At 39.1% G+C, this 18,169-nt stretch overlaps 1 protein-coding gene across 2 annotated transcripts in view; it reads right to left on the bottom strand.

The window, feature by feature from the left end:
* Nucleotides 1-18,169, bottom strand: part of ITPR2 (inositol 1,4,5-trisphosphate receptor type 2) — a 529,759-nt gene that overhangs the window by 254,082 nt on the left and 257,508 nt on the right. For both annotated transcript variants that reach the window (XM_021092919.1, XM_021092920.1), the window contains one exon: nt 1,936-2,064. In XM_021092919.1, the coding sequence (XP_020948578.1) occupies nt 1,936-2,064 (129 nt within the window). The remainder of the gene's footprint in view (nt 1-1,935; nt 2,065-18,169) is intronic.

The following is an 18,169-nucleotide window of genomic DNA, read 5'->3' as shown; positions in this document are numbered from 1 at the left end:
TGACTGAGTCACTTTTCTGTACAGCAGAAATTAACACGTTATAAATCAACTGTATTTCAATAAAAGTTTTTAAAAGCCCATCAAAATAAAATACAATCTTGTCTTTTGAGTTTCAGTGCTATTTAATGAATACCTCATTCAACAAATATTTATTATGTACCCATCTCAAGACAGGCACCACGCCAGACACTACAGAAAATCTATTATTTTAGCTATATTCTTAATCAGAAGAATACGGCATTTCTTGAAGCCAATGACACAAATTTAAGTATATTTTCTATAACCCCCAGTTTATTGCCAAGTTTAAACAGAGCAGGTGTTTTGGATTTGTTTGTTTGTTTCACTGATTGTCTGTTTTGGTGTCATATGATGGACGAGTAGAGGAGATCGTAATTTTGACCTACAAAAACTATTTTACATGGTTCTAATAGTTCAAAGGATTTCCCCAAAGAACGTATAATTGAAATAATGTTTTTAGGAGCAACCACAATCACTGTTAAATATTTGGCAACCATAAAAATGAAAATAACCAATAATCCCAACATGTAGAGATAATCAGTATCAACATTTTAAAAATAATTATCTTAATTACTTCCTGAGTTTTTCTGTGTATATATGTACATATATTCTTTATACACACAAATCTAGATGATAGTATGATGTAATTCTGTGGCCTGTTTCACTTTATATTACTTCATGACCATTTTCTTTCATCATCAATTTTTCTTTTAAAACATGATTTTTAATTGCTATATAATAAGCTATCTACAGATACACCATAATTTATTTAGCTCTTCTCCTATCTGTGGACATTTAGGGCTGACATCAATTTTTAAGTACTTTAAATATTTCAATGGAAATTTTAGTATATAAATCCCTGCTAATTCTTTCAGGATTTACTAAACTGGGATTATTGAGTCAAAATGCATATAAGAATCATATTATAGGAGTTCCCGTCGTGGCGCAGTGGTTAACGAATCCGACTAGGAACCATGAGGTTGTGGGTTCGATCCCTGCCCTTGCTCAGTGGGTTAACGATCCGGCGTTGCCGTGAGCTGTGGTGTAGGTTGCAGACGCGGCTCGGATCCCGCGTTGCTGTGGCTCTGGTGTAGGCCAGTGGCTACAGCTCCGATTCAACACCTAGCCTGGGAACCTCCATATGCCGCGGGAGCGGCCCAAGAAATAGCAACAACAACAACAACAAAAAAAAAAGACAAAAGACAAAAAACAAAAAACAAAAAACAAAACAAAACAAAAAACCTAAAGAGAAACTTCGGACATAACATGAGAACCAATAAGAAACATCAAGAGGGTGGCGGTTAAAAAAAAAAAAAAAAAAAAAAAAAGAATCATATTATATCAGTGGAGTTCCCGTCCTGGTGCAGCAGAAACAAATCTGGCTAGGAACCATGAGGTTGCAGGTTCGATCCCTGGCCTTGCTCAGTGGGTTAAGGATCTGGCGTTGCCACGAGCTGGGGTATAGGTTGCAGATGCGCTCAGATCTGGCGTTGCTGTGGCTGTGGTACAGGCTGGCAGCTACACTTTGATTAGACCCCTAGCCTGGGAACCTTCATGTGTCGCAGGTGCAGCCCTAGAAAAGACAAAAAAAAAAAAAAAAAAAAAAAAGAATCATATCAGTTATTTCAATACTTGACAATCGGTTATTTCAATATTTGACAAACAGTCAATCTACAGATATGGAAGTTCTTATTATGCTTAGAAGGAGAGCAAAAATAATTCAATTTGAAGATGGCGCCTCTTTAAAATAAAGTTTGGGAAACTCTGGAAGGAGCATCATAGTAAATAATATGAAAGAAGAGTGATCTTCAGCAGCATAGGAAATGACTTCCTGGCCAGATTAAAGTTTTTTCCACTAAAATAAGGTACATAAATTCTGTGTGACACAATGCTTTCACACTTGTTTGTTTACATTACCTGGAGGCTGGTACTGTTGTCTGAAAAGGGAGAATTAAAGAAGCCGCTCACAATGTTCATTATTGACTCCGTTACACACTTCTCCAAGAAGGTATCCGCATGTTTCCTGTCTGTGGTTGTGTTGCACACCTGGAGAGAAAAACAAAACAACTCAATGTATTCTGTCACACCTTTTCATTATAACTCAGGACTGGAACCTTCTAAAAACGGTCCTGAAATGGTTGTTAATAATAATTCGTCAGCTTTTGAAAGTTGCTTTGAATAAAAACATTTCTGCCTAAAAATCCATTAAATGTTTATCATTCTGGGAGTTCCCGTCATGGCTCAGCAGTAACAAACCCATCCAGGATTCATGAGGATGTGGGTTCAATGATTCTTGAGGATCCCTGACCTCACTCAGTGAGTTAAGGACCCAGGGTGGCCATGAGCTGTGGGGTAGGCCGCAGATGCGGCTCGGATCCTGCCTTGCTGTGGCTGTGGTGTAGGCCGGCAGCTGTAGCTCTGACCCCTAGCCTGGGAACTTCCATATGCAAGTGCAGCCCTAAAAAGACAAAAAAAAAAAAAAAAAAAAAAAGTTTTTTTTTATCATTCTGTAGTAGCTTCTCCTGTCAATTTGGTTGTCCTTTCATCCTTGGGCCAGAATTTTTTGGCAGATGCCAACCCCTTCTTTCTGATTTGCTTATGTCTCCTCCAGCACACAGCCTTCTCCCTCCACCCTCAAGCCTGGCTTTCCTGGAAAATACTTTTCCACTCAGTGTGAGGAAATCAATGAAAAAAACGACATGCTAAGTATAAGCAAGTAGTGAACAGGATTAATGGTGATACTTTCACTGATAACACGTGGCCCAAACTAGAGGATGCAAACACTGAAAATATCTGGAGAGGAAAAGAAAAAAATAAAAGAGGATCACACTCTTGACAACAATTTTGACTCGTTCATCCACAGATCATCTGGGAAGCATGGAAGTGTGGGTGCATGCTTTCTCCTCGGAGTTGGCTAAGCAAGAAGAGAGGACACTAGACCAGAGAGTACATCAGCAAAGAACAGAGGCTCTGACCTCTATGTGGGATTAAATGGGGCAGAAATTGGTCATTCTGCTAAACAAACTGTAAATTCCCAAGCATGTCAGGGTAGAGAAATTGCAAAAGCTACAATCCATGATTAAAAACGAATGAAAAAAATTGGGGTAGTGAAAAAAAAATATGGAGGTCAAAGAAGAAGTGAGGAAGGGAGGATGCAGGTGTGAGAAAAGACTCAGGAACAGGGCAGAGTAGGAGTGTTTAAATATTCACAAGGTTCCGGTGGGGTAGTATGGTGGGCAGATGGTCCAGATGTTCTTGGACAATCCAAATTTTTACTAATTTTTTATTCTTTTTAATCAGGTAATTAGTCAAAAGAGGAAGCGAATGTAATTTAATCTGACATGGCTTTAAAACCCTGCACATGTGGAGTTCCCTGGTGGCTCAGTGGGTTAAGGATCCAGCGTTGTCACTGCTGTGGCTTGGGTTGTTGCTGTGAGGCTGGTTAGATCCCTGGCCTGAGATCTTTCCCATGCCACAGGCACAGCCCAATAAATAAATAAATAAAGTAAAACAAACCCTCCACATGACTAAGCCACAAAAGAGAAAAACTCCCTTCTCAGAGCATGAGTTCCAATAGTTTGGAAAATAACAGCGTTTGCTGAATGCAAAGAGAGGAAAGAGAACAGGGTCTGTTTTGCTTCTAAGACACTTCCCACTGGGGGCAGTTTGCTTTTTCCTCATCTACTAAATGACACCTACTTGACAGGGCTGTTAGCAGAACTAAAAGGTTTTTTAATGTGTCTCATCTCATAGTTATTGTGAGGAACGATGCAATTAAAGGACATCAATTTTTTCAAGTTACGCCATCGTTTAATTATTGCTCCAGCTCATAACTTAACATAACGCCTGGTAAATACAAAATGTTCAATAAATGTTTGTGAAATGAAGGAATCAATTAATTTTTTAGATGAAAGAATAAGAGAATAAGAAAGGACTCATTTTATCTTAGGTTAACTAAGGGTTAGGTTCTATTTGTGGAATATCTAACCTAGGATTATAATTTAATGTGCTCCTAGATCAAATATAAAATTGATTTTCCTAGGATGGATATTAAGTTGATTTATTTCTTACAGTATCTTTCTTTTCTTTCTTTTTCTTTTTTTTTTTTTTTGCTTTTTAGGGCCACACCACCTGTGGCACATGGACGTTCCCAGGCTGGGGTTGAATTGGAGCTATAGCTGCCAGCCTACACCACAGATACAGCAATGCCAGATCCCAGCTGCATCTGCAACCTACACCGCAGCTCATGGCAATGCTAGGTCCTTAACCCATTGAACAAGGTCAGGTATCAAACCCGCATCCTCATGGATACTAGTCAGATTCATTTCCACTGTGCCACAGCGGCAATTCCCTCATGTAGTATCTTTCTAGCCCTAGCTTTTATGTAGGATAAAAATACATTAAAGTTGAGTAGATAGTTGACCAATTCTACCATAACCAGCCCAAGGAAGATTCTTCCTCATCCAGTGACGTTTCACACAATTGGACGGGGCTCTCTGTAACCATTATAGAATCACACTGTATTACCTGCAACCGGAAATCTGCTAACGAATCCTCCCAGATTTGCTTTAGTCAGTGGATTAATAAAAGTAACCTACTCCTAGATGAAGGCTTTCCTCAAAACCCTACTGGTGGCAATTCTGAATCTACAAAATTGTGTGGAACTTACTCCTCAATTCATTTGAACAAGAAATTCAAATAATCATTGAAGTTTTTTTTTTCTGCTCCAGATGAATGATAACTTTTTCACCTCTAGAGCCTGCATCTTCCACTGTAACATCATAGACAGGCAGAAGATGTCGGAAGCCACTTTTCTTTTTTTGTCTTTTCTAGGGCCGCTCCCGCGGCATATGGAGATTCCCAGGCCAGGGGTCTAATCAGAGATGTAGCCACCGGCCTACGCCAGAGCCATAGCAACCCGGGTTCCGAGCTGCATCTGCGACCTACACCACAGCTCACGGCGACACCGGATCCTTAACCCACTGAGCAAGGCCAGGGATCGAACCTGCAACCTCATGGTTCCTAGTCAGATTCGTTAACCACTGCGCCACGACAGGAACTCCAAGGAAGCCACTTTTCTTATTAAAGTATTTAAAAACTTTTCAGGAAAAAAGAACCTAATGAATAACCTTTTATTTATTTTTACTGTCTCTTTCTAATAAATATTAGAAACAACTCAAAATTCCATTACATTAATTTTATGTGCAATATATATACTTTTAAAGTTTCTGTCTGCAGATATTATTCACTTGTCATTATTTCCTGTAAAACATTCCCATGTACCATCGTTGTCTAAATACTTATTTCCAAAGGCTATACGTATTCCATCACTCTAATACACCATCATGCTTTAATCTAATCCATTTTTGGAATGAGTTGAGGGATGCATGTAACCCAAAAATACCAATCATTTTCTTATATTCTTTTTTTCTTTTCTTTTCTTTTTTTTTTTTTTTTTTCCTTTTGCTTTTTAGGGCTATACCCATGGCATATGGAAGTTCCCAGGCTACGGGTTGAATCAGAGCTGTAGCTGCTAGCCTAAGCCACAGCCACAACAACGTGGGATCCAAGCCACATCTGCGGCCTACACCACAGCTCACAGCAATGCTAGATCCTTAACCCACTGAGCAAGGCCAGGAATCAAACCTGCATCCTCACAGACACTATGTCAGTTCCTAATCCACTGAGCCACAATGGGAACTCCCATTTGCTTATTTTCTTAGTTATTTCCTTCTTGCTAGTCTTTTATGTGATTCCTCCTTCCTTTTCTGTGCTATTATAAAGAATCACGCAAAATTATTATTTTTACTTTCAGATTTTGGGGGCATATTTCACTAAAAGAGGAATCACCAGATGAGGGTATATAGGCAGCTTTATACCAGTTGCTGGGTTGATCCTCTAAAATAATAAATTCACAATGATATCATCCATGGATACGAAGGATATTCCCTCATTGCCACCAACTAGCTCTTTCTTTTGGGCTCTAGTGAGGTTCAGCTGATGGAAGGCACCAGCCGATCACAGAGTAGGAGAGACAGAAGTTGGGTACATACTCTGCCTCTGCCTTTCTGCCTGCATCCTCATCTCCCTTTCCTCACTCATCTGCACCTCTGGCTACAGCCTCTGCTGGAGCCCTTCTGCAGGGTCTTCAGGCTCTCTCTGAGTGTAACATTGGGGCCACCCTGGCCCCTTCAGGGCATTTTTCCCGTAACCATTTCATGCCCATATTTTATCATGTGGATATGATTCAAATCTTCTAAACCACTTTCAAATGAAACCTGTATAATGACTGTTTATTATGTATAAGTTTAACGTATTTTACATAATAAACTTTTCAGCTGTCCTTTCACAAGTACTTTCACATTCTGGATACTTAGACTATTCACTTCATTACATTTCATTGTGTAAAATCATTTTTAGCATTCAGGCCCTATTTTTTTATTTAGATCACTTCCATTTATTTAAAAGAAAAAAGAAAAAAAAAATCCCTTCCAGAAAGGAAACGGGTATTCTGCACATTTTTGTTCTAATTTTTTAGTGGAGTCCCTCTCCCATCTCTGTCCACATCTTGACTCCTATTTAACTCTTTAGCTAGCTGAAGCTGTTGCTGTAGGTAACCCGATTTATGCATTCTGATTAATTTCTTTCCATACTGACATCCAACTATCCTTCAAACATTTATTGAATAGTAATTTCTTGCTTCATTCTTAGGTTACTTGAGGTCTGTCTTACAGGGTGTCACCAATTACTGATTTTTTCTTCTTTTTTGGCCACCCTTATGGCATATGGAAGTTCCCAGGCCCGGGATCAAACCTGAGCCAGAGCTGTAATCTAAGACACAGCTGTAGCAACACCAAGTCCTTAAACCTCTGTGCTGGGCCAGGGATCGAACCTGTGCCTCAACAGAGACAAGCTGGATTATTAACCCACTGTACCATAGTGGGAACTCTACCAATTACTGTTTAAATCTCTCCCCAAATCTCTGGTATACTCCAGGTATCATTCTTTCTCAATATTTTAATTCAATTCTAAAAGAATGAAAATAATTCTCCATTTGTAATGTGTTACACAGCTGGAAAAAAATTCCACCTTCATTTACCTTTCTGAGGGAAAAAAATCCACCTTTTGATATATCTGTACTCTTCTACTTCCAGATGAATTTTACCACATATCCATCAAATTTCATGGACTATCACTTAGGGACATACATTATTAAATTAAACATTAGACTACAATTTAGAACAGTGAACCAAAGTGCCTACTCTATTACAAACCTAATTCTTTTTTTTTTTTTTTTTTTTTTATTATTTTCCCACTGTACAGCAAGGGGGTCAGGTCATCCTTAGATGTATACATTGCAGTTACAGTTTTTTCCCCCACCCTTTCTTCTGTTGCGACATGAGTATCTAGACATAGTTCTCAATGCTATTCAGCAGGATCTCCTTATAAATCTATTCTAGGTTGTGTCTGATAAGCCCAAGCTCCCGATCCCTCCCACTCCCTCCCCCTCCCATCAGGCAACCACAAGTCTCTTCTCCAAGTCCATGATTTTCTTTTCTGAGGAGATGTTCATTTGTGCTGTATATTAGATTCCAGTTATAAGTGATATCATATGGTATTTGTCTTTGTCTTTCTGGCTCATTTCACTCAGTATGAGATTCTCTAGTTCCATCCATGTTGCTGCAAATGGCATTATGTCATTCTTTTTTATGGCTGAGTAGTATTCCATTGTGTATATATACCACATCTTCACAAACCTAATTCTAATCAAGAAGACACTCATAGACAAATTAACAAACATCTAGGTGGTAAAAACAGAGCAAATAATAGACTCTAGAGAAAAATAAAGAGCAAGTAGTACAGGCAATGCTGCAGGTAGGTATGAGGCAGGATTGCTATTTTATTTAAGCTGCTTGGAGAATTTCTTTGTTAAAGGCAATATTTTAACAAAGAACTGAAGGAAATGAATGGTTGTTTCATGGAGGTTTCTGGGGAAAGAAGAAGTAAAAATCTGTCTCCACCATTAGGCTGTAAGTCTCTAGGCACCAGGACCTAGTCTGTCTTACTCCCCACTGCACATGTGGTACCTCAAAACATAGCGGGTATTTAAAATTATGGGTTGAACAAATAAATACACAGTGTAATTTCCAGACATAATTATTTTAGATATTCTTCTCTGTGTATTTATGATGTTCCTTCTCTCTTCTGTTCTAAAAATGATCGGTACTCTTCCAAAGGTGACAGACTGGGTTAGTCATATGTCAGAGCATCACCGTCCATCAGGACTTTCTGCAGTGATGGAAATCTTCTATAGCTGTGATATCCAAGGCAGGAACCACTAGACATGAGCTTATTGAGCATTTGAAATGGATTATTTTTGTGTTATTTTATCTAGTTAAAATCAAAATTTAAATATGGCAAGTTGCTACCCTACTGGAGAAGCTCTCACCAGCAACATACTTTTGATTATAAGATGAAGGAGTACAAATCTTAAAAATCATTTTTAAAAAATCTTAAAATGGTTTGAAGGGTTTTTTAACGTATTGCCAAAATGCTTTTCGAAAAGATGGCATAAGTTCACTCTCATCAACAAGGTATGTGAAACAACATTTAATATTATCTTTTTACTTTTAAACGTTGATAGTTGGAAATTAGATCTTATATACCTTTGTATTTTCTTAAAAGTATTAACAGTTGACTATTTTTTCAGGGAAATAAAAGTATTATTTTTTTACTTGTATTTCCTCTTTAAATCATGATGTTTGGCTTTGGCCCAATTTATTTTTTTTTCTTTCATATATTTTTAATTTTTTCCCTTTTTATTTTTTATTATTATTTATTTCCCCAATACATTATTTTTCTTTGTGTGTGTGTGTGTTTATTTTTTTATTTTATTTTTTTGATTGTTATTTCCCCAATACAATTTTTTTTCTACTGTACAACATGGTGACCAAGTTACACATACATGTATACATTATTTTTTCTCACATTATCATGCTCCATCATAAGAGACTAGAATAGTTCTCAGTGTGCTACATAGCAGGATCTCATTGCTAACCCATTCCAAAAGCAACAGTTTGCATTTATTAACCCCAAGCTCCCAATTCATCCCACTCACTCCCCCTCCCCTTTGGCAACCATAAGTCTATTCTCCAAGTCCATGATTTTCTTTTCTGTGGAAAGGTTCATTTGTGCCATATATTAGATTCCAGATATAAGTGCTATCATATGGTATTTGTCTTTCTCTGACTTATTCACTCAGTATGAGAGTCTCTAGTTCCATCCATGTTGCTGCAAATGGCATTACTTTGTACATTATTTTTTCTCCTTTACTTATTACATTGTTAGTGTTTTTCTTATCAATATATCTATGTTTTTGTGTAAAGGTTATTAGCTTTTTTTTTAATTTACAGGTTACTTTTCCATTTTGATTTTTCAAAGTAAAAAATAACTTTCACTTTGAAAAGTAAATCTTTTTCAAAGGTTACTTTTCTATCTGATTTTTTTTTAATTTTTACATTTTTATATACTTAAGTTTTAAATTTCCAAATAGTGAAATGTTTTTTCCCTCAGTTAATTTCATCTATTGCTTTTATGCTTAAAAAAACCTTCCTATCCAAAGACAGATAAATGTTCACTACATTTCCAGCCATTTTTATCATTTCACATTTATCTCTGAAATCTATTGCAATTTATGCTATTATATGATGTGAAGACAGGAACCAAGTTTGTTTCACCCCAAATCTCCAGGATCTTCAAATGTCATTTTGATTTAGTTCAAGTCAACAATTTTTCTCTTAGAAATCTTTTTTGAATTTTTTATTAGAGTATAGTTGATTTACAGTGTTACATCAATTTCTGCTCTACAGCACAGTGACCCAGTCATACATATATACACATTCTTTTTCTCATACTATCTTTCATCATGTTACTGAATGCTGATTCTATGCCAAGAATGTTCTGTGTACCTGGGCTCCATCAGTGAACAATAATAATCACTACCCTAACAAGGTTTATTATTATTAATTTAATAATCCAGGGGTAGGCAAACTACTACAGATCAAATCTAGCCATATCCATTCATTTACATCTTGTGTATGGTTGGTTTCCCTTTAGTAATTGCTATAACAGTTGTGATAATGGCCTGAAAAGCTGAAATATTAACTATCATGACCTTTACAGGAAAAGTTTACTAATCACCAGAAATAACCCATCCCTTCCCTACTAATAGTGAACATTTTTAAATTACATCTTACATAAAGAAAAATCTTTTTCTAGCTATTTATTTCATTCCAATGATATGCACATTTAATTCTATGCTAACATAGAATTAAACATAAACTGTTTTCAAAAACGCCTTAAATATCTTTAACTTCAGCTGACGTTTATTTATTTATTCCACAAATACTGAGTATCTATTATAATGAGACACTGTTCTGGGTCAGGCATGCAGCAATGAACCAAACAAACCAAATATCTGCCCTTCTTTTATATAAAAACCTCAGGTAGGGATAAGTTCTCTAAAGAAAGTGAAGGGGCAACCAAGAGAAGAGGTTGCTCCTTCACACTGGGTAATAAGCCAAAGCCTCTCTCAAGGCTTTAAGCAGAAGACACCTGAGGGAAGTCATGAGGATAGAGGGTCCCTGGGGGACACGTGCATCCCAGGGAGGTGCGATGGTGCTAAGAAGGGCTTATGTTTGGCAAATTCAAGGAGCAGCAAGGAAACCACCAGGTGCAACAGAAAGCTAGGTTGAGGGGAGAACAAGAGGACCCTGGGAAGTAAGGGTGGAGGATGGGGTGGCTGTTGGACAGGGGAGAGCCCAAATCATGTACTGGTTTTACTCTGGGAGGAATCTGAGCAGAGGAGTTCTTTTTCTCAACATTCTTCCCATTACGGCTGCTGTATAGAGAACAGATGAAGGGAAGGGGTAAGAGTGGACACAGGGAAACAGGTTATGAGGGGACTGCAATCATTCAGATGAGAATTAATGGTACCTTGGTACAGGGTGGTAGTGATCCAAGTACTCAGAGGTAGTCAGAGTTTGAACACAGGTTAGCACATGCAGCATTGGTTAAAGGATTAAATGTAGAGGGCAAGAAAATGAACTTTACAGATGACACCAGGATTTTTTTTGCCTGAATGCCCAGATTGAATAACGGAATTGTCTCCTTTGCTGAGACAAAAGACTTGATAAGGGACAACCGAAGGAAGAGGATTTGAGAAGGATTTGATTTTTAGTGGGACACAGAAGTGACTGCAGAGTTTGAGGTTAGATAGGCAACTGGAGACGTCACATAGAGCAGTAAGTACGTGAGAGTATGAGGGGCAGATCCAAGTTTCAACCAGCCTGGTATTAAAGTCAGGAGCGTGGATGAAATTAGCAAGCAAGTGACTGCTGACAGAGAAGGGAGCAAGTCTAAGGTCTGAGCCTAGCACATTTCAATATTTAAAAGCTGGGAAGGAGTTCCTGTCATGGCACAGCGGAAACAAATCCGTCTAGGAACCATGAGGTTTCGGGTTCGATCCCTGGCTGCGCTCAGTGGGTTAAGGATCCTGTACTGCCGTGAGCTGTACTCAGACACGGCTCGGATCTGGCATTGCTGTGGCTGTGGTGTAGGCTGACAGCTATAGCTCTGATTAGATCCCTAGCCTGGGAGCCTCCATATGCCACGGGTGCAGCCCTGAATAAAAAAAAAAAAAAAAAAAAAAAAAAAGACAAAAATAAAAAAATTTTTTTAAAAAGCTGAGAAGATCAGAGGAAACAGCAAAGAAGACAGAGAAGGCGAGGCCAGCAAACAGAGCAGGTGGGAGAAAAACAGAGTAGGACTAATGTCCTGGGGGCCAAGGGAGGACCTGTTTCAAGAAGGAACTGATCCACTGTGATAAATGCTGCCAATGATTTGAAGAGCAGAAAGTACGATAAAGAACAGGGGCCAACCAACCATTAATTAGAAGAGCCAAACAAATGCTTGTTCTACATGGGCACAATGACTATAATTCAGCATGAAAGTTGAGAAAAACAAAATGACAACCGAGGGAGAGGTGCTACACAAAAAAATAAGATTTATGGACTACTTTGTGCTCTTCACTTCCCTGCAATGCTAGCTAATAAGGCCACATGAAAAGAGCATTAAAATGAGACCTCCCCCGAAAGAGAAAGACATCACTTATATGTGGAATCTAAAATAAGATGCTAATGAACATATCTATGAAATAGAAACAGACTCACAGACATAGAGAACAAACTTGTCAAGTCTGCCAAGACAAGAGGGTGGGGTGGGGGTAGGTGAAGGGAAGGACTGGGAGTCTGAGGTTAGCAGAGGCAAACGATTACGTGCAGAATGGATAGACAACAAGCTTCTGCTGTAGAGCAAAGGGAACTATAATCAATATCCTGTAATAAACCATAATGGAAAAGAATGCAAAAGAGAATATGTGCATGTATATATTCTGTACAGCCAAAATTAACACTATGTAAATATATACAATGTAATATTATACTTCAATAAATTTTTTTTTTTTTTTTTTTTTTTTTTTTTACGGCTGCACCCATGGCATATGGAGGTTCCCAGGCTAGGGGTCTAATCAGAGTTACAGCTGCCGGCCTACACCACAGCCACAACAACGCCAGATCTGAGCCAAGTCTGCGACCTACACCACAGCTCATGGCAACGCCGGATCCTTAACCCACTGAGCAAGGCCAGGGATCAAACCCGAAACCTCATGGTTCCTAGTTGGATTTGCTTCCACTATGCCACAATGAGAACTCCTTTTTTTTTTTTTTAATCAATTAAAAAAAATTAAAATGAGACTTTTCAATGGCTCATTCATCTGAAGAAAGTGAACGAAATTATAGATCCAATCACCAAGCAACAAAAACCTACACAATCCTATCAAATTAAAGAACCTGGAAAGTGTGTTTCAAAGTACATATATATTTTACCTTTACTCCTACTCCCTACTGATTTGGTAACCTAAGCAAAGGGAGGGAATGCTCAAGCGGTCTATTTGGAAATGGAATACTCTGGATTTGTCTTGTTAATAGTGATTGATGGGACAATGACATGACACTGTCTGGTGTGTCTCTAAATTATTCCTAGGTCGAGTTTCGCTCTGCCAATGCATCACATACAGTACTGCTGCCCATTATAGAATCTTGAAATGGACAGAAAAATTGCGAACATCTTCAAAAGAAAAAAATACTCTGAGGCTAACAGTGACCACAGCCCACCCCTCTCCATGTGCTTTCTAATAATGACTCAAATCCCCTGGCTTTGCAACAACAGTTAGGAAGGCAAAGAGAAGCATTTCTGCCTTAAAAACACCAATTTTAGCTGCACTGGCACATAGATCAAAGTGGGCTGTCATTAAATGCTCTAAAAGATGGTAGAACAACTTCTCATGGGTCTAAGGGCTTTGCTTCCTGCCTAAATCTGGTGTATTTACAGGACGTGGATGCTGTCTCTGTTAGGAAATCAGAATAGAATAAGTACATGAAACTATCTAGCACAAATAAATGAAAATAAATAAAATAGGTAAAAATACAATATAAAAAATAAATTAAAAATAAATCTAGTTTATTAAAAACAGTCTTTCAGAAAGATTTTCTTACATGGGACTAACAAGACAAAAAACAAGGGGTGCAAACAGGAAAATGAAAGACACTAATTAAGGTGATTCTTTCTTTAGGGAGTTTTACCAAGAACAAACAAAAAGAACACGGTGGTAACTGACTCCCAAGGAACATGTGGAGAAAGGTGGAAGGTAGTGTGAGGGCCACTACATATTAATATTTCATTTGCCTTTTAAATAGGATTGGTCCCCAAATTTCTACCAAAATAATCACCTGTGTGCTGCTGGCAGGACCCTGCCTGAAGCACTGGGTTCCATTCCGAATGTCATACTTGTTGTTGTTGTTACTGTTTTTCCTTTTTGGCCTCACCTGCAGCATGCAGAAGTTCTTGGGCCAGAAACTGAACTCACACCACAGCAGTGACCCATGGGCCATAGCAGTGACCATGCCGGATCCTTAACCCACTAGGCAACCAGGGAATTCTGAAATGCCATACTTTTAAAACACTGACAAAATAGGGAGAACTTCAAAGTACTAAAACCAACTAGGTTGCCATTTCCAGCAACATGAGTAGAACTAGAGATTCTTTTTTTTTTTTTTTTCTGTCTTTTTTGGGGCCACACCCATGGCATGTGGAGGTTCCCAGGCTAGGGGTCCAACCAGAGCTACAGCTGCTGGCCTACACCACAGCCACAGCAAGGCCAGATCCAAGCCACGTCTGCAACCTACACCACAGCTCATGGCAACGCCAGATCCTTAACCCACTGAGCGAGGTCAGGGATCAAACCCGCAACCTCATAGTTCGAATTCATTTCCACTACGCCACGATGGGAACTCTAGAACTAGAGATTCTCATACTCAAGTGAGGTCAGTCAGAAAGAGAAAGACAAATACCATAGGTATCACTTCTATGTGGAGTCTAAAATATGGCACAGATGAACCTATCTATAGAACAGAAATAAATTCAACAGACATAGAGAACAGACTTGTGGCTGCCAAGGGGGAGGGAGGAGGGAGTGTGATGAACTGGGAGTTTGGGCTTAGTAGATGCAAACTATTACATTTAGAATAGATAAGAAACAAGGCCCAGCTGGACAGTATAGGAAACTACATCCAATCACTTGTGATAGAACATGATAAAAGATAATATGAGAAAACTAATGTGTGTGTGTGTGTGTATGTAGAACTGGGTCACTTTGCTGTACAGCAGGGCTTTATTCTATCAATATAGTTGTAAATCAACTATAATAAAAAAGTCAAAACAAACAAACCCAACAAGGAGCCCAGAAACCATATCAGAATAGGAACAACCAACAGTCATGGAGAAAACAGTGGGAGACATGAGGGCTGTCATGACCTATTTGGGAAGCTGCTGTGGGAAGAGCCTTGGATTTAGCTGCTGCAGACCTACCAGCTTTGTTACTGGCCAGGTGAATCCCCCTATGCTAGCAAATTAATTTCTCCAGAACTCAGCAGCAAAATTACAAGGTCAGCTTAGATGATCTTCAGTTCCTCAAAACTGTATAATTTTATCATTTCAAAGTCAGTCACTACCAAGAATAGTAAACACCCACCTCTTTCCTGAACTGAATCGGTCTATGTTGCTCCAGAAGGAAGAAATGGGTAAAAATGATAATACATAAAATTTTGGCTCAATATAAAAGTTTTTAACAACTAAAGTTGTGCAGTAATGAAACCGGTTGCCCCCCCCAAAAAAATAGCAAGATCATTGTAAATGGAAATATACAAGCAGTGCTTATAACTGTCAATGGTGGGACTGCAAGTCTCCTTCAACCCTAAGATCCTGTCATTCTTTAGGTCCAATCTACATACTTTTTTTTTTTTTTTTGGTCTTTTTGTCTTTTCTAGGGCAGCTTCCTGAGGCATATGGAGGTTCCCAGGGCTAGGGGTCTAACCGGAGCTGTAGACACCAGCCTACACCAGAGCCACAGCATTGCGGGATCCGAGCCATGTCTGCAACCTACACCACAGCTCACGGCAACGCTGGATCCTTAACCCACTGAGCAAGGCCAGCGATCAAACCCGCAACCTCATGGTTCCTAGTCGGATTCATTAACCACTGTGCCATGATGGGAACTCCCCAATCTACATACTTTTGCTCTGAATTACCTTCACCATTTCTAGGTGATGTAAATCAGCTGCTTCATGATTTCATAGCTTTGTTGTAGCATCTGAGTTTATTCTATCTCTACGTCACGTCACCATTATGTGTCCAGCTTCGAAGACACGGTTTCTGGCTCTAGCCTGTGTGGGATGGTTTCCCTTTAGGTTATCCTCAGCATTATTATTCCGTATTATAAATCTTGAGGAAGCTACTTGAAATTATTTTAAAGATTATGCATAACCATGTAATAGTACTAGTGATGCTACCATGATATGGATAAAACTGATGATGGTACCAGCTCTCTAAACAAAGTGCCAAGCATGTGCTAAGAGCTATATACACATTACCTCATTGAATCCTCCCAGTAATGCTATAAGGAAGGTATTATCATCATATTCGTTTCACAAATAGGGAAATTCAGGGTGAGAGGGGTAAGTACCTTACACAAGATAAGTGAGCTAGTAGGAGGCAGAATCTAAACTTGAACTCTGGTCTGCCTAATGCTTCTAAAATGCCTATGCTTAACCACCTTGCTCTACTGCAGTGGTTCTCAAAGTGTGGTCTCTGGACCAGCAGCTTCAGCAGCACCTGAAAACTTGTTGAAAGTACAAAATTTAAGGAGTTCCCATTGTGGCTCAGCGGTAAGAAACCCGACTAGTACCCATGAGAGTTCGGATTTGATCCCTGGCCTCGCTCAATGGTTTAAGGATCGGGCATTACAGTGAGCTGTGGTGTAGGTAGCAGACATGGCTCAGATCTGGCATTTCTGTGGCTGTGGTGTAGGCCGGCAGTGGCAGCTCCAACTGGACCCCTAGCCTGGGAACTTTCATGTGCTGCAGCTGCAGCCCTAAAAAAAGAAAAAAAAAAAAATACAAAGTCTCACATCTACTGAATCAGAAACTGTGGGGGTGAGCCCAATCTGTGTTTTAACAAACCATCCAGGTAATTCTGCGGCTCACTCAACTTTGAGAACCACTGCTCTACTGCCCTGAAAATTTGCCTAAAAGGCCGCATTCTTCTTATCAAACCTTATTTTTTGTATCTGAATTTGAAAGTGTGTGGTAGTTCCTTGATCTGTCTTCCAGGGAGGAAAGAGAAATCTCAGATATGGAAAAGTCAGGTTTCTTGTCCCTTCCCTGAAGGAGGAAGGGTGATTCCTTGTCATTCTCAGTGAGGGGATAAGAGAGTTGCTGCTTTAAAATATAAATCAGAAGAAAACACGAAGGAAAGAAAAACCGCTTTTTGCAGCATAGCTAAGCTGTTGTGGTTAGACATAATGACTGAATAGTCCAAGAAGATCCTGAAATTCCCTTAGAGCTTTTATATACGAATAATACTATGTCTACTTAATCAAAATAGTTTTTTAAAAATCCTCCCTACATGCATACTTAAAAAAAGAACATAAACCCCTTAGCCTTATGAATAAATACATCAATGGAAAGACTGTTTCCTAGGTAGCAGAATCAATGGCAGTTATCATCAGCTTTCTTTGGTTTAAAAATAAAAATCCTTTTAGCTTTGCAGCTCACGCTGCCTAGAATGTGACCTTGGTCTTTTCAAGCTTATCTTTAGTCCAGAGCACTGTGCACCTCTGCAAATCAGCCTCTAATCTCTTTAATACCTTCCTGCACGTGCAATTTTAAAGCTAGGCCAGCGGCATACGACCATCCTTTACTCCAAGGTCTCTGGAGATACTTGTGGCCAATCACTTACAAGGGCTTTCATAAGGCCACAGGGGTAAATAAGAGCGACATGTAAGTCCTATGTAAAACAGGATGACTTCTCCACAGGTGCAGGTTTACCTGAGAAAGGTAATGAGTGGCTCTTAAGTTCTACAGAAATGAAGCAAAACAAGGATATGTGTGAACACAGAAGAGCTCACTCACACCACCCAATACCAAAGGCAAAATCAGTACATTCCACCTGACCAAATAAAAGAGTTCCTGGGCTAGAATACGTGCTGTACTCTATTAATGCAAGATGGGTCTTGGATGTCTGGATCCGCAGCTGATGTTTTATTATATCCCCTTTGTCTTCCTTCCTTCCAGAAAGAATGGTAGGGAGGCCGTGAGCTGATGGATGACAATCAGCATCCAGCCACATGGACCTCATTAACCCCTCTTGTCCAATACATCAGAGTGAGGCTCATGGGAACTACCAGTGCTCGGGAATATAGGAAAGCAAAGGATGGGAGAGTCCACCATGAGTCATAATAGGTCTAGGGATTAGCTACACACTATCTTTTATTAGTGAAAGCTTTATTTGAACATTGTGTCCCATAATTTTAAAGGGAAAACTAGAGAAGATTCCCTTCAATCAAGATAATAGACCTTGGACATTACGATCATTCAGCACGCAAAAAGAAAAAGAGGCTAAGGTACATGAACTAAAATTAAGTGCTATCAAAGAGTCTTTCCTTCCTTTTCTCATTCATTTAATCAATATTAAGAGA

This window comes from Sus scrofa, chromosome 5 (assembly GCF_000003025.6).
Source record: "Sus scrofa isolate TJ Tabasco breed Duroc chromosome 5, Sscrofa11.1, whole genome shotgun sequence".
In the NCBI taxonomy this organism is placed as follows: domain Eukaryota; kingdom Metazoa; phylum Chordata; class Mammalia; order Artiodactyla; family Suidae; genus Sus; species Sus scrofa.
This window is presented reverse-complemented; position numbering and strand designations above follow the sequence as displayed.